At 41.1% G+C, this 21,529-nt stretch overlaps 3 protein-coding genes across 5 annotated transcripts; 1 reads left to right on the top strand and 2 right to left on the bottom strand.

Moving 5' to 3' along the window:
• Window positions 1-600: 600 nt before the first annotated feature.
• Window positions 601-4,332, bottom strand: haus7 (HAUS augmin-like complex, subunit 7). Of its 2 annotated transcripts, none has more exons than XM_034538129.1 (9): window positions 4,212-4,332; window positions 3,451-3,566; window positions 3,305-3,375; window positions 3,130-3,191; window positions 2,545-2,735; window positions 2,025-2,136; window positions 1,683-1,895; window positions 1,304-1,415; window positions 601-1,213 (listed from the first exon to the last, which is right to left on the bottom strand). In XM_034538129.1, the coding sequence occupies exons 1-9, from the start codon at window positions 4,266-4,268 to the stop codon at window positions 1,116-1,118; spliced, it is 1,032 nt and encodes a 343-aa protein (XP_034394020.1). In that variant the 5' UTR covers window positions 4,269-4,332; the 3' UTR covers window positions 601-1,115. The 2 variants fall into 2 exon arrangements, with proteins under 2 accessions (XP_034394020.1, XP_034394021.1); XM_034538130.1 differs by having other exon boundaries at window positions 603-1,213; window positions 2,545-2,585; window positions 4,212-4,308.
• A 1,001-nt stretch (window positions 4,333-5,333) lies between these two features.
• On the top strand, window positions 5,334-14,551 carry si:dkey-93l1.9 (uncharacterized protein LOC562339 homolog). Its single transcript, XM_034538225.1, has 4 exons — window positions 5,334-5,435; window positions 6,367-6,601; window positions 13,741-13,876; window positions 13,959-14,551. Exons 1-4 carry the CDS (start codon window positions 5,373-5,375, stop codon window positions 14,041-14,043), a joined length of 519 nt encoding a protein of 172 aa, XP_034394116.1. The 5' UTR covers window positions 5,334-5,372; the 3' UTR covers window positions 14,044-14,551.
• Window positions 14,552-15,316: 765 nt separating this feature from the next.
• Window positions 15,317-21,341, bottom strand: emd (emerin (Emery-Dreifuss muscular dystrophy)). 2 transcript variants are annotated; one of them, XM_034537324.1, is made up of 7 exons: window positions 21,227-21,341; window positions 20,694-20,772; window positions 20,449-20,544; window positions 17,910-17,944; window positions 17,803-17,822; window positions 17,079-17,138; window positions 15,317-15,604 (listed from the first exon to the last, which is right to left on the bottom strand). In XM_034537324.1, the coding sequence occupies exons 2-7, from the start codon at window positions 20,770-20,772 to the stop codon at window positions 15,427-15,429; spliced, it is 468 nt and encodes a 155-aa protein (XP_034393215.1). In that variant the 5' UTR covers window positions 21,227-21,341; the 3' UTR covers window positions 15,317-15,426. The 2 variants fall into 2 exon arrangements, with proteins under 2 accessions (XP_034393215.1, XP_034393214.1); XM_034537323.1 differs by having other exon boundaries at window positions 21,141-21,309.
• Window positions 21,342-21,529: the final 188 nt, after the last annotated feature.

A 21,529-nucleotide genomic window follows, 5' to 3' on the forward strand; every position in this document is an offset into this window, starting at 1 on the left:
AGGCTCAGTGCTGTTCACTTGCAAAGCATGATTGGCATCATGCTTTGCACGAAGATGTCTCAACATGGATGAGGTGTTACTATTGTAGGACAACTCTTGCGTGCACAGCAAACAACGCACCTGGAAATATATGTTGTCAAAAGATCATAATGTTATCATTGGCACATAAAAGTTGAATATCAATTATCAGCTTACCTTATTCTGTTATCAGACCAAATTACTCCCAAACTGGTGTATGCCGTTTTCCTCCAATACTCATAATTCTCTGTCAATCTCCTCTCTCAAACCCCATAATGTTGATTGACACTCAGCAGCATATGTAGCAGAGTTAGGCACCAAAACGTTCAAGCTGTCAAACGTGTCAAACCAATGAAACGCTTCGTGAGGCACCAGTGACATTCGAAGCTTCGGACGTCATCAGTCATGTGACCGTTGTCATTTGATACAAGCTCCGACACTTGAGTCGACACACGGCGGTTCAGTAGACGGACGCAAGCTTCGGAGCGCTGGTATCGTTTGCCCATCTCTACCATATTCACAAAATGAAAGACAAAAAACAAGAAATGGCACTTCACAATATCAAACCTGTTGGAATTACAATTGAAGTTTAAAATGTTTACATTTATTCATTAATACAATGTGAACATTTACATTGAGTACAGCAAAAAACAAAACAATACAAGTTAGGTTGAGTAGGAATGTTAAATTATTTAGCATCAACAGACCCACTGAAACTCTTCTGCTCATGTTAGTTACATAGATGCTGCCAGCATTATGATGTGTTGGCACACTGAAGCTACCAGAGGCCGTCACTAACTACTTCTTACTGTAGTGCTGTTCATTCATCTAGATCGTTTTTGAGAGCTTAGCCATCCTAATGTCCCTAACATGGGACTACATGTCCCAACGCACCACAAATACAATTACAAACCTCAAAAGTCTCTTCCCCGAAACCGAGATCCAGTTAAGCTCAACAGGTGAGAGGAAACATGGGCTGAACTGTCAATAAATACTCTTTTGGGTCCCAATTGGTTTGACGTTTATAGTAAACACAACAGATGGGACTCTCATTAGTGCCACACTGTGGTCAGGGCTCTGCTCACTTCAGCTGACATTCAGCTGATGTTTGGAGGGTTCTTTGGACCGAGGTCCAGGGAGAGCAGCAGGGGAAACAAGTCTTGGACTCGCCTGGTGAGTTCCTCCAATTGGTCGGCTGAAAAAAAAGAAAACAGGAAACAAAGATTGAACCACGTGCAACAGCTTATATATGCGAGTGTGCATGTGAGAGAGAACATTCACGTACAGAACTTGCGCTTCTCCCCTCGGCTCCAGTAGTACGGCTGCGTTTGGAGCTGGTTCACTTCCTCAGTCATGGATACAGAAGCGTCTGATACTTCCTTTAGCATTTCCAGCTCCTGAGAAACGAGACGAGTGTCAGTATGGGGTTTCTCTACAGGTCAGGCTTGGGTAGAGACAGATATCTGCATCCTGTTTCTACAGAAATGTAGATTTAAAATTGGACCAAACTGTAATTTAACAACTTTAAACAAGTAGATACAGACCAACTTCTTCTATGAAATGGTGAGAGAAATTGAATTTTATGTTTAAATCCGTTGGATTGTATTTATCAAGGAGGTGCTCTTGGAATAAAAAGTCGGTTGTTGATCTTCTATGTGGAGTACCGTGATGGAGGCCAGCAGTAGCCGGTGTGTTCTCTGGAAGACTTCGGCCTCTGCGCTGAAGCTGGGGGCATCTCGGCTGCAGTTCGCTCTCAAGTCGGTTTCGAAGACGTGGCTGAAAGTGGCCATCAGCAGCTGGAGGTCGCACGCCGCCACGCGCAGCGAGCTGGGAGAGAAGACGCCAGGGCTCTGCGGCTCGCTGCTCAGGAATTCACACTGAGGAGAACAGAGACATCACTACTACCATGACATTCAGGCAAGTCCAGACATATCTATGGACATTAGCATTTATTACATTATTTCTGCTCTGAAAGAATAAACTAGCTCAGAAATGGAGCCCCGTACCTGTGACTGTAGCTGCTGCAGTGTTGACTGGGTCAGCTGGAGGAGGGCGGCCACGTCAGCAGCCTCCTCTCTACTTGGCTTCAGGGATGACTTGCTGCCCATGCGTAAAGCCCTGTGAGGTAAAGAAGAGCAATAAGAGACTAATTAGACTCATTGTAATTCTGCATTAATCTGTATGGAGATCCACCAAACCAGTCTTTGTTGGAAATGCTCTCAGTACGAATCCAATCTTTGCATTTGATTGGACCACTAAAAAGTGGGCGGGCTCAGTGTAGCACAATACAGAGCTACAGAGGACAACACACCTCCCATGTTGCTGATTGATTAATTCATGGTGTCATAATATTAATTGGTTGGTACTATTAAGCACACCTCATAATTTGATGTACAAAGACATACAGGTTTTGTATTTATTGTTAAATAGGGGCATAATGACTGGAATGTGATGGAAACTTTGAAAAGACAGAATGACAACATGCAGCAGATACAAACATACAAACAGAGAGCGCAGCATGCGTACTTGATATGTGCAGGCCAGGGGTCCAGTGTGGGTTTGAGCATCTGTGTGAGGAGAGGCAGATTCTCATCAGTGAAGAGCTCATTCAGCAGCATCTCTTGATCCAGGCGGTTTCCAGCAGACTTCTTGCAGCCAGGTACTAAAGTCAAAAGCTGCTCCAGGAACAGAAGCTGCCGGTGGGGACTCGCTTCACCCTGGATGAGTGGTGGGATTTATTATACAGATGAAAAAGGAGGTTTTCATCTCTATACATGTCAGTGTATCCTTTACGCATTCGGAGAGACACAACTCAGGGAGGAAATGAACAAACGTACGTGATGGTAAACAAAACGTTGTCACACATCGAAACATACAGATTACATCAACTGCTACAGAAGATTAATTTGCCTTTATGTTACATTACGTGGGAGGTTATCCATGGGGGATTACCGGCTCATTAAACAAAAGAAATTCCATGACTTTTCCACAACTTTCAATGATTTTGACTAATTCCAGGCCTGGAAAATGACATTTTGAATTTCTGCCACTTCTTCCATGCCCATGTATGCATCACAGTTACATGTCCACTAGCTTGATGCGTCCTCTCACCCTGATCAGGTCCAGGTCATCTGCTCTGCACAGCATCAGCTCCTGCCCAAGCCCAGCTATTTCTATGTGTGCCAGAACAGACCAGAGTGGTGTAAGAGTCCAAGTGTCCATCAATAGACATGCAAGAGTGTGACACTGTGTAGAAAAGTGAGCCTTTGGCACGCGACAATGTTACCTTTAGTCAAAACATCTGGGCCACTGGATCTCACCGCCATCGTCTTGGAGTTGGCAAAGTTTGGGTTGACGCTGTAAAGTGACAGGTAGAGGGATTGAGTTTTCATAGGTGAGAACAGGGCCGGTGTTCTGTGCATGTTATCCTACCTGCTGCAGATCCAAGCCAGTATGTCGGTGCGGTGCTGAGAGGGAACACACAGCAGCTGCAGCATGCCGTCGGCTTCCTGCAGGTACAGGCCTTCCACCAAGGGACAGGACACAGCCTCAACACAAACCAGACAGGATGTTCAATATACTCCATTAATCCTTCACGAATATCCACAGCAAGGTACAGTAACAGCAGTGATCTGCCAGGACTAATATAACTATTTTATGCATTAACTGCAGCCATAATAACACACATACATATATATTATGGCTGCAGTTAATGCATAATTAGTTAATGCATAACATAGTTATATTAGTCCTATATATATATATATATATATATATATATATATATATATATATATATATTATTATTATTATTATTTTATTTTTTTTTTAATTTAATTTAATTTTTATTTTACAATCTTGTTAACATAACAACAAATGTATCCACCACGCCCTCAACGTGAGCATCAATGACTTTTCTGATTTTGGAAAATAAAGCCTGGTCGGATTCCACCCACGGACCCACTGACACCGATCTGTGAAGTAGCTTCTGACTCCAAACTGACTGCAGCTATAACGCGTGATTTCCCGGTTTTGTAGGAACCGTTGAACGTCTCGCGTCAGTAACCGATGGCGGGGGAGCAGCCCAACTTCTCTGGAGCAGTAGCTCCTTGTGCGAATAAGCATTAACATTAACTAAACTTCATTCTGTTATTCATCTAAAATATCGTCCCATTACGTTATGCTTTTCTTACCTGTAATTCAGCATAAACATGTCGAACAAGTTGTTTTTCTTTCAAAGCACCCGCCATTAGCCAAGAGGGTTCCTCTTCCTTTTCTTCTTCTTTAGCTTTTTATGGCGGTTGGCAAACAGCTTCCGGTCGCATTACCGCCACCCACTGATCTGGAGTGTGGTCTTATGGAAAGTAAATCCATCCATCCATCCATCCATTTTCAATACCGCTTATCCTCATTAGGGTCGCGGGGCGGAAAGTAAATCTATTATGCTAAAACCAAACAAACATAAAAATAAAACGAATTCTCAGAGTCTACTCATTAGTCTTGTTGCCTCTAAATACACAGAATAATGTTCCAGGATTCATCACTAAAGCTTTTCCTGAGTACATTAATTATGTTTCCCTCTCCCATCTCTCTTAGCCCATTTCTTTAAATATCTCTCGCTGACTCTGACAGCACAACAACACATGGTCCACCGTTTCATCTTCTTCACAGAAGTCTCACTTTCCATTATTATGTTTTCTAATAACTAAATAACAGGGAACTATGAAGCTTCATTTTCTTCTTCTCTTGTTTTCTATTGGTGGTTGGCAAACAGCTGTGGGCACATTACTGCCACCTACTGATCTGGAATGCTTCGACAAATAAAATCATATAAACAAGAAATAAGTCAAGGCAAACGGGAACAAAAAACAATGATAATAATACTCAATGATTATGAAGATGATTCATAGTATTAATAACAATATTTTATTCAAACAATTATGGAATTCTGAATAATAAGTGTAACTACTTACAGTCTCTCTGTAATGTTCTCTATTACAAGACAATGTCCATGAAAGAATCTATGAAAGAAGCAATTGCTTCTGGAACAGTATTCTTCTTCTTATTGAAACATCATTTCAATCAACCTTAATGATTATGATTGTTTTTGTCTCACGTGGAGGGGACAGAATTAGAAACCTTTGTCTTCTGGGGAGAAACTGAAACCCTAAAAACATAAACATTCTTATTTATAACCTATTATTACTTGTTGTATTGAGTAGTGAGGTGAGAAGTTGAAGTGTAAGCTCAACAGAAGAGAGAGCCACAGTGGGAGGGATCTCACTAAAGTTGCCTGACTTGTTGAGCGACTTGTCTGGAGAACACAAGCTCACATCCAGCAACAAGGAGGGAAAATGGACCCCGAGAACAGACTGAACGGAGAGGACATCGCTCTGTATAAAGCCGGTGACATAGAGGTGAGCAACAAGCCCTTTAAGATGACTGCCCTCTTCTATTCTATTCAGTTTCTTTTCTATTTTCTGTTCTATTCTGCTCTATCCTATTCGGTGTCTTCTCTATTTTCGGTTCTATTTTATTTTATTTTTTATTTTATTGTGTTTCTGTTCCGTTCTATTGCATTGTTTCTTTTGAATTCTTTTCAGTCCTATTTTACTCTCAACAAAGGGGCTACCAACAAACCCATGAACCCTAATCTGTCCTTGAGGACCATGAACAGATCAGTGGCAAAAAAGTTGCATTATATTGTAATTACATGCATACGAGTATCTTATAGCTGTACACTGTGTCCGTTAAGAAATGTCTTTCATTTACGATCATGAAGGATTTAATTGCAAATGGCCCCGCAGTCAGACACAATAATACTACATATATGTGTGTCAAGGAAAGTGAACTGGGGGCACCCCTGTTAAATACTAATCTGTAATGTACACACAGAAACCTCAGTGTGAAATCAGTGTGCCAGCTGAGCGTAGAGATGAACGAAGGCTGCATAACTCAAAGAGAGTTGCTCCAGGGTGTGGCCTCTCGTCTACCTACAGGACCGGGCACATCCCTGAGAACAAGATATGGTACAAAGGAACCCACAGAACAACAGAGAACCTGACGTCTGACACTTGAGTTCACTCTCCCTACAAGGTTTCTAGGTGTCTCTCTCTCTCTCTCTCTCTCTCTCACCTGCTGCTCTGCCACTCCCACTTGTCCTCTGACAACCTGAGTACACAGAGATCATAGTAAATAGCAAACGCCTGTGTGTGGACGAACCCCAGTGACACATGTACGAGGCTCAGCGCTCTGAGGGAGAAGGAAAGAGCAACAGTGTTGATCACAAGCTCCACAGCCAGAGGCAGTAGAATAGCCCCTCAGACCTCATGTCCTCTCAACCCTCAGGCACCGACTGCCCCCTCTGGAAAGGTGCGTCGGCCCATTAACATGAATCACTATGCCACGAAGAAGAGTGCGGCTCAAAGCATGCTGGACATCGCCCTGCTGATGGCCAACTCGTCCCAGCTGAAGACCGTTCTCTACGTGGGGCCTGACTACCGTTTCTACATCCCCCTCATCGTCCTGCTGTCCCTGTCCATCATGCTGCAGGTTGTAGTGGGGCTGCTGCTCGTCTTCATTGGCAAGTCACCCCGACTCTTTGCATCTCCTTTGATGTCATTCCTCCCGTGTTGCACCTTTATTACATTCCTCCCATCTGGGAATCTGTTTTGAGGTTTTTTAGGAGGCCGATTGATTGTGATCAATCAAGAGAATACAATCCAATAAGCTGTAGCCTTGTATGACTGATCAATGCTAAATAGAACATTTTCCCTGCTGACATCTACCAGTTGGCATAAAGCTGTGAGATGATGTCACAAGTCCAGGTTCTTTGATTTGGGCTAAAAAGTGGACAAAGTTGTCCCTTTGTCATGTGGACAGGCGGACTGAGGATGCCAGAAGGTACCAGAGACCCAGTTCCACTTGGCATGTTAGTTCACACATGTACTGTAAGACACATGTTACTGCCAGCTGTGAACCACCAGGACGTCCAAAGGCCTTTACACATTGTTGTTTTCTTCCTTTGTGCAATTAATTTGCACAATTCTAAATGTATGTTTTTGTCACAAGAACACAGAACATGAATATTAAAAGCAGCACTATATATGTACACTAGTGTACACCAACAGGGAGGTTCCATAGTCTGAACAGAGACTGTTTTGGTTGAACCATTTTACTGTTGAAAAAATCAACTGGTTTCCTCATAGACTTCTATACAATCAGACTTCTTTATGAAACCAGAGGAGTCGCCCCCCGATGGTCAGTAGAGAGAAAGCAGGTTTTAGGCACCTGAGCATTGGCTTCCCTTTTGAGTCCCACAGGTTGCCACCTGAGTCTGAACCTTTCACAATAAAAGCCTGAGACATTTACACTGTGTGACTGTTAACCAGAGATACCTCCGATTCACTCAGAGCATTATGCTGAAAGTCAACACCATAGCTCACAGTAGATACAACAGTTTACCTCAGGCAGACTGCCACATGCTGCTCCGGGCCAACAGGATCCGATAGTCCATCTGCCTGTGAAAATCAATCAAGTGTTGCACCTGAAACAATAGTTTTTTGAAAAGTTTTGATGTGAAATATTCACAGGCGAGTATTTCACATTGTTGTGTCGTTCTTTAGTTTTTCTCATTTGCCCTGAAGGGCAAAGCCAGAAGTTCAGGGTTTACAGGGAATTCTGTTTCCTGCAGTAACGTCCAGTAGAAAGTAGTAATCAGTGTTTGGGTGGATTGTGTCAGAAAGAGCCAGTCGTTATAACTCAAACTTAAACAGGCTGCTGGCTGTAGCTTCATATTTCAAGAGTGGTATCAATCTTCTCATCTCTCTCAAATAAGTGTATTTTCCCCAAATATCAAACTGGGCCTTTAACTCTTCATTAGTGTTGATGGAGTGTTACATTTTCTTTGAGCTGCCATTTTAAGATCCCTTCTTTACTAAACTAACTTGTCAGACTTGCTGTACTACAGTTCAATCAGGAGAGACCAGTCTGATTCAATTCAATTCAATTCAGTTTATTTTGTATAGTCCAATATCACAAAAAGAAAATATCTACTCTGATATTGATGATAACTGTGTCTATTAGTAGTAGTACAGTCATAATAACTGTCTTTATTAATATTAGTACAGTGAGGATAACTGTGTCTTTATGTACAGTGATGATAAATGTCTTTATTAATATTAATACAGTAATAACTGTCTTTATTAGTATATGTACAGTGATGATAATTCAATTCAATTCAGTTTATTTGGTAATGCCCAATATCACAAATTACAAATTTGCCTCAGAGGGCTTTACAATCTGTACACATACGCTATCCCTCAGGATGAGGACCTCAGATAAAGAAAAGATAATTATTTATGATTAACAGATGATATGTGATGATGAAGTCTCAGAGTCTTTGGAGTTTGGACTCTACAGGGAGATTTGTAATGAATTTGTAAATCTCCCCGTGGAGTCCATACCTGGTGGTGCTGATGAGGCTGATAGAATGGTGAGTTGATGAAGCTAATGGATCTGATGATGACTGGGGAGGTGGAGGGGTGTGTAACAGCAACATGAATGACAGTCATATTGAAAAGAGACCGCAGCCAGATGAGAGGATAATCTCATTTTTTCCTTGTGCTTATTGGATAGAGGAGACCATCTGATCTAAACAGCTGATTTATTTTTTATTTGCACAATTCAAACAATAAAATAACAACAGAGATAAATGAATATCACAGTGCAGGAAGAGACAAAAAACCAACTGGGCTTATTTGAAGCCCCCACCTATATAATATTTAACATTTTACAAAATTACAAACATGAAATGAAAAATGCACAAGATAGACAACAAAAGAAAAAAGAAAGAAAGAAAAGAAAGAAAAATAATGTAATTATATCGACTCTGAGTAGGCATGTGTGTGCATGTGAAAGTGAGCATGGCTTGCGTTTGTTCAGGGATGTTGGATTCTACCCCTGTGTGGCATTTCCTAAGCAATGGTAATGCTACAAGTCCCATGAGTGAAACAGCTCAACATGTTGATACAACAGCTAAAACAAGTAAGACATGAACTCTAATCTCTTACAAAACAGCAATTAGACTTTCTTTTAGGCAATTTTTGAAACATTTTATAGAATGACATTTCTTTGTTGGTGGGAAAAATCATTCCATAATTTGGTTCCCTGAAATCTAATAGAAAATTGACCTCTGCTAGTCAGTAATTTAGGAGGATGAAGATGTGAAGATTGACTAGTTGAGTATGAATGAATCTGTGAATTAACTTTGAAGAAGGTCTTGAAATGATCAGGAATATTTCCTTCACCTAAAAGTATCTTACTCATGAAAATGCAAGTTAAAGAAATGTTAATGTCATAAATAGTAAGAATTTGCAGTTAAAGGAGCAGCTGAGATGTGAGACTGTGATCGGGTTGCAATCCTAACAAAACGATTCTGGAGGACCAACATTTTTTTCAGAGAAGTAGGAAAAGGAATTGCACAAACTATATTGCAGTATGAAAGATACGGATAAATTAAACTGTAATAAAGAATAAGGAGACAGTTTGCAGAGACAAGATGTTTAACCGTCTTTATGATTCCAATAGATTTGTTTATTTTTCTACTAGCACAGTCAATATGTTTACTCCAACTTAAACTTTCATCAATAATAATTTCTAGAAATGTTGTAGATGACACTTGAGGCATCTCAAGAGATTCAATTTTAATTTTAGTTTTAGAGTAAGATTTTTTGCCACTGAAAATAATAAAATTAGATTTTTTGATATTCAAAGATAGCTTATTTAATTTGAACCACGTAGCAGAGGCAGTTAAACCAGCATTAGCTTCCATAATCAGATAATTGAAATTTGAATGAGAGAGAACTAGGGTTGTGTCATCAGCAAACATTATTGGACAAATATTTTTTGACACGTTGGACAAATCATTAATATAAATTAGGAATAATAATGGACCAAGAATGGACCCCTGTGGAACCCCACATATTAGTGTAGCTTTGTTTGAGTAACAACCTTTAACACAAACAAACTGTCTTCTGTTGGCGAGATCACTTTTTAACCATTTGTATGCAATGTCATGAAATCCATATTCATGCAGCTTTTCCAATAGAATATTATGGTTTACTGTGTCGAAGGCTTTGGAAAGGTCTATGAAAATACTGCAAATAAATTCTTTGTTGTCAAGTGCAGAGATAACTTTATCAACAAGGTAAAGTAAAGCCATATATGTTGAATGATTTTTACAGAAACCATACTGGTGTTTGTAAATAATTGAATTATACTCTATATGAGACAATATCCTTTTTTGTATAATCTTTTCTAGTATTTTTGAAAAACAAGGCAATATAGATATGGGTCTATAGTTGTTAAAACAACATAGGTTTTCTGCTTTAAACAAAGGAATAACCTTCGCAATTTTTAAATCTTCTGGCCCTGACACCTGTTTTTAAAGACAAGGTGAAGATGTGAACAAGTGGCTGCAGTAATGACTGTTTCACCTGTTTGACCAGACAAGGTGAACAAGTGAAAGGAGAGGAGACAGGAAGTGGAACAGTGAAAGGAGAGGAGACAGGAAGTGATGACTGTTTCACCTGTTTGACCAGACAAGGTGAACAAGTGAAAGGAGAGGAGACAGGAAGTGGAACAGTGAAAGGAGAGGAGACAGGAAGTGATAACTGTTTCACCTGTTTGACCAGACAAGGTGAACAAGTGAAAGGAGAGGAGACAGGAAGTGGAACAGTGAAAGGAGAGGAGACAGGAAGTGGAACAGTGAAAGGAGAGGAGACAGGAAGTGATAACTGTTTCACCTGTTTGACCAGACAAGGTGAACAAGTGAAAGGAGAGGAGACAGGAAGTGGAACAGTGAAAGGAGAGGAGACAGGAAGTGGAACAGTGAAAGGAGAGGAGACAGGAAGCGATGACTGTTTCACCTGTTTGACAAGAAATGCAGAAATGTTGTCATGGCCAGCCAAAGAAAAAATCAATTATATCACTTATTTCTTGAATATCTGGGGGCATAAAATTAGAGATAATAGGGATATTTGTTGGAATAAAATCCAGTGGATTCCCATGACAAGCCGGAATATTGTTGAATTCATTAAATTTTTGAGCGATGTCAAATGGCTTGTCAAGAGAATTGCCACCATCCAAAACGACTGAAGGAAGCTCTTTGGTAGTCTTTTCTCTTTGCAGCACCTGATTTATTACTTTCCACGTGTTTTTTATATCATTTGAACACTTCAGAAATGTTTTACTGAAATATTTCTTTTTTGCAGATCTAATTGTATGGGTATAATTATTTCTACAGAATTTATAAGCACCATGAGTAAGAGGTGTAGGAGTTGAATGATATTTTCTGTACAGTTTATTTTTTGTCTTCAGTAGCTTCAGTAAATGTATTGTGAACCAGGGTTTACTAAATTGATTGCTTTTCTTGGTGGATCTACAAATTGGAAAACAATCATTGAAACTAAGGTTAATAACTTTCATAAACTTCTGATATGGCAAATCAGCGTTATTTTCCACATATAAATCTTCCCATGAAATACTGGTAAGAATGTCATTACATTTTGAAATATTTGATTTGCTCAAAATGATCAGGCAAGTCAGAATACAAGACTCCAGATTTAGTTCCTTCACTCAAAGAATTGGTTAAGATGTTATTAATCAAAGTCACGGAATTTTCTGTAACTCGTATTGCTTCATGAATAAAAGGGAAAAAATAACTAGGGTAAAGGATATTAAGAAAATCCCCAGTAGGAGTATGTAGTTGATTTTTTAGAAGGTTTATATTGAAATCGCCTAAAATGTAACAAAGTTTATCTTCATTGTCTATCAGGTCAAGAGAACAGGCCAGACTGTCATTAAAAACTTTGATGACAGAGTCAGGTGGGCGATAAATAGCACCCACAATAACATTCTTTCCACCAGGGATACCAGAGAGCTCTAAAAAAATAGATTCCACCGCATCCTTCTCTGACTTCAAAGTGAGATCATCCCTAATTTTGAAATCATAGTCACTATGAATAAACAGAGATACTCCACCTCCAGATCTATTTCCTCTTACAGGATGAACTGAGTTGTATTTTGGTATTTTAAAGAAGTCTCTTGAGTCCTCAGTAAGCCATGTTTTCTGAAAAATCATGCTTCAGTAAAGATAAATAATGAATTAATTTGTCATAATTGTTCGGAAGACTTCTTATATTCAGATGAAAAGTAGAGAATGTATTCCGTGGCAGAGAAACACATAAGTCATTAAACTGAGTTTCATCATAAAAACTACAGAGGTTAGAAACATCAACATTATAAGATTCACAGGTAAAGGAATCAAAAGGTGTAAAGGTCTGGCCTTCCAGATCAGATGTGTTGTAGATCATAGTGTATGTAAAGAATCATGTCTACAGATAAAAACAATATAAAAAGTACTTAACATATTCCTACGGTTGGAGACTAAGGAGCCTGACATTTCTTTGTTGATGTGGGCTTTGAGTAGGTGGATGGACAATAAGTTTGTCGTATCTCAAATATGCAATGTCACCTCTTCCTCGAGCGGCCTTCATTGCTGGGAGTAGTTCTTTTCTTCTTTGGTGGATGGATTCAGGGAAGTCCACGTTGATATACTTCAGATGTTTAGCTTTATGTAGAACAGAGAGTTTGTCCTGCAGCCTTAGAGATCTGATCACAATGGGTCTATGTGCAGATGGAATCAGCTTTCCAACCCGATGTCTCCCATCCAACTCTATTTTCAGATGATCCAGTTGTAGTTTTTCACTGAAGAGTTTTCTCACCTTTTCTTCAGTCAGTCGGGTTTTCTTTACCAGACTCTTTAATGCCATCCACCACAATATGATGGCGTCTGGACTGGCCCTCCAGATAGTCTGATTTGTCTGAGATTGAGATCAAACTTTTGCAGATTGTGTCCAAATCTGTCTTGTTTCATTAAACATTTTGAAACAGTTTTACATGACATTTTGAAATCATCAAAATCTTTTTGAGTCATTTCTAGACTCACTTTAACATCATAGGCCTGTTTTGACAGATCATCAATCCTCCTGTTTGAAGAATCAACTATGATCTGTACACATGTTTTGAAGCTTTTTCTTGTTGTTCAAGCAGAGATTTATAGAAGTATTTTTGCTGATCCAACAATTCACGCACTTTAGCCATGTTGACATATTCCTCAGTGGCATTGTTAGAAGCTTTGGGTGGCATGGCACTGTCCTTAGGCTTCACGGCCTACCAGGCCCAAAGATCAGCAGAATGAAGCCAGAAACCTCCACAAGACAGCAATAGATGTCCACAGTTTTGCTGTAAAAATGATTGGCAGCCCCAAACAATGGCCACAAATAAATAGTGAGTGAGCATGCATGAGGAGAGATTGGCAGATGTATGATAAATAAATTACAGCAAGAATATGGTCTTCAGACTGAATTTACGCAAGAGCTTCAGTCACATCAAACACTAAACTCTCTGGTGATTTCAATATTCTCCCTATTTGTAATATCCTTATTTGACATTTCTATTCAGCTACAAGCATTTGGCACCTGTGACTTTTAATTTGAGGTTTGGTCATTTTCTAACAGCACATTATGTAATCCATAACCAAGATCTCCTTTATTAAGTCTATTAATAACTTCCTTAAATATAAAAAGGTCTCTGGCTCCTGTTGGTCCTCCCTGTCTTTGTCCTTTTCTCTGTCATCATCTTCTTCTTCTGCATCGACAGTGAAGTACGATCTGAACGACGTGAGGAAGCACGCCAAGCTGAACTGGATGAACAATGTGGCCACCGTGTTCGTCTTCTTCACCGTCCTCATCAACATCTTCATCACCGCGCTGGGGTTTGAGGGCTATGCTGTCAGGTAGCGGCTGTTCCAGAACACACAATGAAGGCTCTCGTACTGTTGTCAACTCTAAGGACCTTAGTCTTGCTTTTCTTCACAGGTCATTGGTGTCACCGGCAGCTGTGGTATCACAGCCTCATCTTTCCATTCTGCCCAACGACCTCAACATGACCGGTGGCCTTTAGACCAGGTTCCCCTGTCGTCTCAAAGCCTTCACACCTGAAGGTCCTTTTGTAACTTCTGTACCAGCTCCCTGTTCCAATGACGACTTTGGGCAAAGATTGTCCAGCTGGAACAAGCTTTTCATTCCTCATTGGATTTAATGGGTCCATTCATGGTGAGAGGCTTTTGTCGATCCAGGTTGGGGCTCAAGACTCGTCAAGCAAAACCTCAGTGACCTTCGACCACAACCTCCATTCAGGATCACAGCTGGTATTCAACCACTGCCTCATCTTCTCTCAAGTCCATAGTGAGTTTTCTCCTCCAAACTGTTGCCAGCTCCTATCTTGTAAATATTATTCAGCTGTTGGATTGGTGGAAAAGAGCGCTGCAGGAATGAGTTCTAAAACCTGGGGATGAGTCCTGGTTCCCTCCGTTTTTGGTTAGATCTCTGAAATAAGGTCTGTGGATGTTAAGAGGTTTTAATGTTTTTTTTATAAATGTTGTACCTAAATAAAGGAACTCATGACTTCATATTTGACTGTGTTGTACTATTCTCTATATACTCTAACTTCCACCTCATTAACATTGTTTGCTTCCTTTCGGTATTCATCTACAATGTCATGTTTTACATCAATTTTAAACACTTTATTTCATTAGTTTGTATTCATAAAGACATTTAGACAGACAACAGCCTTTAGTTTGAGTCTGGACATGACGAGGACAGCTTGGAAATAAAGAGATTCGGTTGTGCTTCAAGACATCATCTCAAAAATAAGAGCAACGTGTGACAGAACAGCTGCTTAAGAAATCAAATGCAAAACCTCCACATAAAGGAAAACAATGAAGCAGTATTCGTTACTTCTCTTATTGTCAATAAACCCCATGAAAAAAAACTAAACTCAACAATCTTCTTACTTCCTACTGGAGATAGAAATCTTTACTGGCTCAAAAATATCTACGTTTCTGTAATAAAACAGGAGGAGATAGTGCATTTATTGGGGACTATTTTCAGCAGTTCAGTGAGACACACACACACACATACATATACATATATATATATATATATATATATATATATATATATATATATATATACATATACACACGCACACACATATACATATATATATATATACACATACATACATATATATATATACACATACATACATATATATACATACATATACATACATACATACATACACATACATACATACATACATATATATACACACACAAACATCTGTTATGAGCTTTAATCTCATAACAGATAAACATTCAGAGACGCAAAACTTGAACTATACAAGATGAATTTATTTCAGTGACGTGGTGACACTAAGAAATAGAGAGCATTTAAAAGTCGATGTGGTCAAACTGTGTGTTCTCTCTGCCGACCAATCAGATCATTGGATGTTAGAGGGAATCTCCTCCCTCCTCATCACTTGGCAGTAGGCGTAGTAGAGGCCAGCTGCCAACACCGCTAACAGCAGCAGCAGCCGGATCCCCTTCCACGCGCCACCTCCGGCCCGGGATCGCACTGCGCTGTGATTGGCTGTTCTGTTGGCCATCTGGACAGGGGGCCTGAAGCACAGGAGGGGAGAGGATATTTATTATTAATAATAATAATAATAATAATAATACATTTTATTTGTATAGCGTTTTTAAAAAAGGTACTCAAGGCTCTTTACATGGTAAAGTCAGAAACAATAGAAGCAACAACCATGTAAAACAAGAGAGATGACAATAGTGAGAAACTAAATACAAATATAGTAAACTAGCATCACGGGTAAAAAGCTGATTTAAATAATTGAGTTTTAGAGTTATGGAGAATGTCTGAGGTGATGGAGAGAGAGTTCCAGAGGGAGGGGGCAGCAATGGAGAAGTCCCTGTCCCCCCAGGTCCGATGCTTGGACAGAGTAGGGGGGGGGAGGGGTAAGGAGGTTGGGGTCAGTGGGTCTGAGGTTGTGGGTGGGAACATGTCGGTGCAGGAGGTCAGAATGTTATGCAGGGGTTCAGGGTTGTGAAGGCCTTTGTATTGGATTGTTTGCTGTTTGGGGAACCAGTGGAGATCTTGAAGGACTGAGGTGATGTGATCTCATCTGGATTAGGGGATCTGGTCTCTGGTGGATTGAGGGGATGTGATCTCTGCTGGATTAGGGGATCTGGTCTCTGGTGGATTGAGGTGATGTGATCTCATCTGGATTAGGGGATCTGGTCTCTGGTGGACTGGAGTGATGTGATCTCTGCTGGATTAGGGGGATCTGGTCTCTGGTGGCCTGATGTGATGTGATCTCTGGCGGACTGAGGTGATGTGATCTCTGATGGATTAGGGGGATCTGGTCTCTGGTGGCCTGATGTGATGTGATCTCTGGCGGACTGAGGTGATGTGATCTCTGATGGATTAGGGGGATCTGGTCTCTGGTGGCCTGATGTGATGTGATCTCTGGCGGACTGAGGTGATGTGATCTCTGGTGGATTAGGGGGATCTGGTCTCTGGTGGCCTGATGTGATGTGATCTCTGGCGGACTGAGGTGATGTGATCTCTGGTGGATTAGGGGAATCTGGTCTCTGGTGGACTGAGGTGATGTGATCTCTGCTGGATTGGGGGATCTGGTCTCTGGTGGCCTGAGGTGATGTGATCTCTGGTGGATTAGGGGGATCTGGTCTCTGGTGGACTGAGGTGATCTCTGGTTGGAGAGGACACGAGCAGCTGAGTTCTGGATGTATTGTAGTTTGTTGATGGTTTTGGTGGATGTGCCGTACAGGATGCTGTTGCAGAAGTCCAGTTGAGAGGTGATGAAGACGAGGATGAGTGTTTCTACGCCTTAAGAGGAGGGGGAGGGGCCTAGACGGGTGTGTTTTTAAGTGATGTGCTTGACGTGGTGTTCAAAGGAGAGGGTTATGTGTGGAAGCAGGAACAGAGGGGCCATCGAGGCAGAGGGAGACGTTGTGGTGGGATTCGTTTACTGATTTTAGCCGATGATGATTATGATGTGTTGCTGTTGAGTTCACTCCTGGTGATCAAACACACGCTTTGCTAATACAACACACTCACTCTGGTTCTTGGTCCGATTCCTCGTCCTCATCTGGCTCCATATTGCCTCTTCGTTTCAGCCTGAATGGACGAAAACTTAAAATTTCAATCTAGCGACATTTTAAAAACACTAATACAAAGTAACCACCGCTGCAGTAAAGTACTGCCAGGTGTACTTTACTGCAGTACACCTGGCAGTACTCCCCAGTGTTGTTACACTGCTGTATACTTCTTGGTAATGCCTTTTATGTTCCCATCATGTTACCATTAGCATAGTTGGCATCCAGATGTTGACATGTTAGCATGTAGCTGCTAACGTGTCTGTAGACTCTTGTGTCGGGTGACCGGACTCCCAAACCAGGACCCATCAGGGTTCCCTACATTCATGCAAACATCAGTGTTTTCACCAGGATGGAGGGCAATTATTTCATCACAGAGCACACATGCTTTGCTATTTAATTCAGTTTACTTTGTATAGCCCAAAATCACAAACTCCCCTCAGAGGGCTTTACAATCTGTACACATACAACATTCCTGTCCCAGGACCTCACATCGGATCAGGAAAAACTCACAAATAATAGAAAAAAACCTTTCAGGGGGAAAAAAGTGACATAAAAAAAAAAAAAAAAAAAAACTGTTTTTGGAACAGGCTTGATTTATACAGAGAAAGATTGTTCATGTCTGGAAGATACATTTGAAGACAAGACATATATACATATATAGTGTACTTTAAAAGTGTACTCACATGTCATAATCTTGTCTAACCTGTGGGAATGAAAGCAGGACAGTTTGAGAGATTATTTACGGAGCAGAGGAGTTTAGAGCAACACAGGAAACGGCATCAGGACTCACCGCACTGTGGTATGTGATGTAGGTCATTTCCTCTGCTGTAACCAAACAAAAAGATGGCAGGTGACACCTCCTGATGACGTGGTTCATATTTACAAACTGGCCTGTAATTCTAACAGATTTGGAATAGTTTGAAGCTTCAGGACAGACAAGGGGAGACGTTCACAAACATGGTCGACATAATGAGGAAGAGGAGTGTATTCAGGGTGGGAATAAATATGACTTTTACTTCAGCGGTTCACCCTTAAATACCACTCGTTTATTTGTCTCTTGTCATAGTTCATGACATCACCTCCCTAAATTAAATAAATATGTCACAATGTGCAATTCAATTAAAGTGATTCATCCAATTGAATGAGTTTGTATTTGTTTTATTAAATTGACTTTCTTTAATGAAGAGAACTTGTCAGTGGTAGCAAGAACTTGGTCTGTGTAGCAAGCGGGAGAGACAACTGTTTTTTGAGCACCAAATATAACTATAAACTATTATGACCGGCGGTGCCACCACCCTCGTAATAATCCTAGATGAGGGTGATGGCATCGCTGCTAGAGGTGAGGTGTTATCGTAAAAAAGCGTTAATACGCGTCCAAGCCAGGTATTACAGTCTTAGAAGGCTTCTCATAATGTCTGTTCTGAACACCTGATCTAACATCCTTCAAGCCCTGAAGACTTGACATGACTTGGACATGAGGAACGTGTTCTTCAGGGGGAGAGGCCTCAGCCCTGCTCTGCTGCGGAGCTGTCTGCTGGTACGTCTCTCGGTGTATTGCATGTAAACTTCTAATAACGGTTTCTACTGCTGATTCTCTTTGGAGCCGTGTTAAAAACAACACATTGACTGGTCGGTTGCTTCCAGTTGAACCGTTCTCAGAGTGAACAACAACAGGAGCCAGGGTGCTCCTTTAGATTGGGCACCCGAATTAACCCTCACGGCTGGACTGGCACTTTCCCCAGTGGGTCGACATAAATACATTTTTGGGGTTTTGTTGTCAACAACTCATCGCACACGCACACGCACACGCACACGCACACGCACCTACACCAGTGGTTCTCAAACTTTTTCTGTCGCGCCCCACTTCGGAGGAAGAAAAATGTTCGGGCCCCACCCCCCGAACAAAATTGTAACAAAATGTTTTTTGTGACTCCTCCATCTGTGCTTTTTCAAATAATAGAATAAATAAAATTGCAATCACTTTTAATTAAACCAGATTGCTCCATCAGACAAATACAAATAAAAACTGCAATCACTTTGTTAGAACAATGCAAATAAAGTTGAGAAAGCAAATAAAGAACTAATATTTGGCAAATAGCTTATTGTGGCTGCAATTAACATGTTTTACACTGAATATATTTTCAAGATAATAACAATAACGTCCAACCTGTGAAAAACTAAATAAAACAAGTTCAAATATTTGGCAATAAAGAGTTTTACACTAAATATATTTTCAAAACAATAACATGCAACTGGTGCAAAACAAACTTAATGCAGATATGTGTGAGCCATCAAGCTGTATTAGTATTAGTTCAAATTCACTCAAATTCTCAAAGGGATCAATATTCCCTTGATCTGTCCCACATCTCCAGCTTCCGAGTGAAACCACTAATCTTGCCAGCTGAGGAAAGTGCTCGTCTCTGCCTTGAAGATGAAGATTTAATTCATTATGCTTTCCAAATATGTCACTGAGATAGGCCAATTTCATCAGAAATTCTTCATCAGAAAACTTGCCTGCAAATTAATTATTATAATTGAATTAATAAATTTGACTCCAAAAAGTATATGCATGTGTAAAAGATAAATAAATGATGAACTGAGTCCACCTCCTCTTTGCAGAATAATATGTGTACAATTTCAATTATATTGTACTGTCCTGTATGACATGTCATGCATATGACGGATGTTTAATGTCTCTGAGCTCAAAGACTCGCGACAACACTTTCCCTCGTGAGAGCCACCGAGCTTCGTTGTGAAACAGCTGAAGGCTCCGCTCCCGTCTCTCCAGAGTGGAAAACAGTCGTGCTTTCAGGGGTCTTGTTTTTATTAATTGACCACGCTGATAGCATCGGTTAAAACCTCATGTAGTTCACGGCACATCTAGCGCCTCTCTGTGAATGACAGTGTGTCTATTGCACATTTGGAGAGGCCCTCTTGATCAGCGCCTGAAAGCCCTTCAATTTCCCTGCCATGGTCTGCGCACCATCTGTGCAGAAACCCACACAACTCTCCCATTTCAGCCCGTGTTCTGTCAGGTAACTGATCAGAAGCCTAACGAGCTCTTCATTTAGCTAAGCTACTAAGCTACACGGGAGTCGCAAAGGATCTTGGACGTCGCGATCGCGCATGCGCAAGCGTAACCTGTGAACGCCGTAACCGTAGCGTAAACATTTACACGTACTTTTTTAATATGTGAAGTTCTCCGCACTGCCCCCCGCCTGTAATACCTCGGCGCCCCACAGTTTGAGAACCACTGTCCTACACGGACATGTATAGACCCACCAGGAACCAGGAAGTAGGTGACACACAGATCCTGTGACGGCGCCTACCTTCCTCCCTGTAGTAGGTCTTGTCAGACAAGGGGGCCACTGGAGCACTCGCCATGGCCACTTCAAGCTTCTTCTCATACAGCTTTCGAGTGGAGTCTATGTTCACACAAACACATTAACAGTGCTTCAGTATCCTGAACGCAGTCGACAGAAATGAAATAATATAAATGTAAGGAGTTTCATCATGTGAAACATTAAAATGATATGGCGTACTCATAAAGTAAGGCGTGAGTGACCCGTCTTACCTACGATGGGTCCATGTCTGATGGCGTACTCAGCAAGCAGCTGGCTGATCTCCTCATCACTTCTCTCACTCAAAGACATCTGGGGGACATGCAGAGAGACAGGTCAAATAGACAGACAGACAGACAGACAGACAGACAGACAGACAGACAGACAGACAGACAGACAGACAGACAGACAGACAGACAAACTGCCAGCCTGTCATCCGGCTGGAAAACTTCAATAAAAAACGTTCTGAGCGCAAACTACTTTACGTAGTTTAAAATGTGTCAAAGCAAACATTTCGACCCTAAACCCCATTTATATTGCAATAATGTGATCGCTACACATGCTGCCGAGTTAAAGGAGCAGAGATTTGGGCGTTTTTTTGTTATTTGTATGTACAGTATGTGGCGCGAGCAGCAAACGCAAGCAGTTCCAAAAAGAGGACGATAGATCCGTTCACTCACCTTAGGGTTAGGGTTAGGACGCGACTTGTGGGCTGACAATGTGCGTGAAAGCAGGACGAGGCGAGCAGGCGGAGGGTGGAACTCACCTCCGATCCTCCGAGGACTCACAGGGTTCTGCTGGCGAAGGGACGATGGCTGAGTTCCATTTCGCTGCCTCGGGTTTTGCCTCCTGCCTCCTGCTTTTAGCTATAGCATAGTTCATGTGAATAGCATACTGTGACACATGAGAGCACTTCTTCTGTAAAGTTCATGTTGAAGACATAATATGTGACATATAAAGTCATATCAATTCCCCAGAAATAGATCACTGCTCTCTTGGATGCCCCATGCTATAGAACATGATAAATGGCCTTATGGTGGCCCAATGTAAGTCAACACGGCTTGCCCTC

This window comes from Cyclopterus lumpus, chromosome 7, assembly GCF_009769545.1.
Source record: "Cyclopterus lumpus isolate fCycLum1 chromosome 7, fCycLum1.pri, whole genome shotgun sequence".
Classification (NCBI taxonomy): Eukaryota; Metazoa; Chordata; class Actinopteri; order Perciformes; family Cyclopteridae; genus Cyclopterus; species Cyclopterus lumpus.

Bases quoted from the DNA above. Each gene is read 5' to 3' on its own strand.
- haus7 (XM_034538129.1), bottom strand. From the start codon at position 4,268: ATGGCGGGTGCTTTGAAAGAAAAACAACTTGTTCGACATGTTTATGCT. The intron at 2,736-3,129 runs GTGAGAGGACGC...CCACTCATCCAG, and splicing joins ATGACCTGGACCTGATCAGG to GGTGAAGCGAGTCCCCACCG. The intron at 1,416-1,682 runs GTACTCCACATA...CTCGTTTCTCAG, and splicing joins TACTGCTGGCCTCCATCACG to GAGCTGGAAATGCTAAAGGA.
- si:dkey-93l1.9 (XM_034538225.1), top strand. From the start codon at position 5,373: ATGGACCCCGAGAACAGACTGAACGGAGAGGACATCGCTCTGTATAAA. The intron at 5,436-6,366 runs GTGAGCAACAAG...CTCAACCCTCAG, and splicing joins ATAAAGCCGGTGACATAGAG to GCACCGACTGCCCCCTCTGG. The intron at 13,877-13,958 runs GTAGCGGCTGTT...TTTTCTTCACAG, and splicing joins TTTGAGGGCTATGCTGTCAG to GTCATTGGTGTCACCGGCAG.
- emd (XM_034537324.1), bottom strand. From the start codon at position 20,772: ATGTCTTTGAGTGAGAGAAGTGATGAGGAGATCAGCCAGCTGCTTGCT. The intron at 17,945-20,448 runs GTAGGCGCCGTC...GTTTGGTTACAG, and splicing joins GACCTACTACAGGGAGGAAG to CAGAGGAAATGACCTACATC. The intron at 15,605-17,078 runs GTGAGTGTGTTG...CCTGTGCTTCAG, and splicing joins GAATCGGACCAAGAACCAGA to GCCCCCTGTCCAGATGGCCA.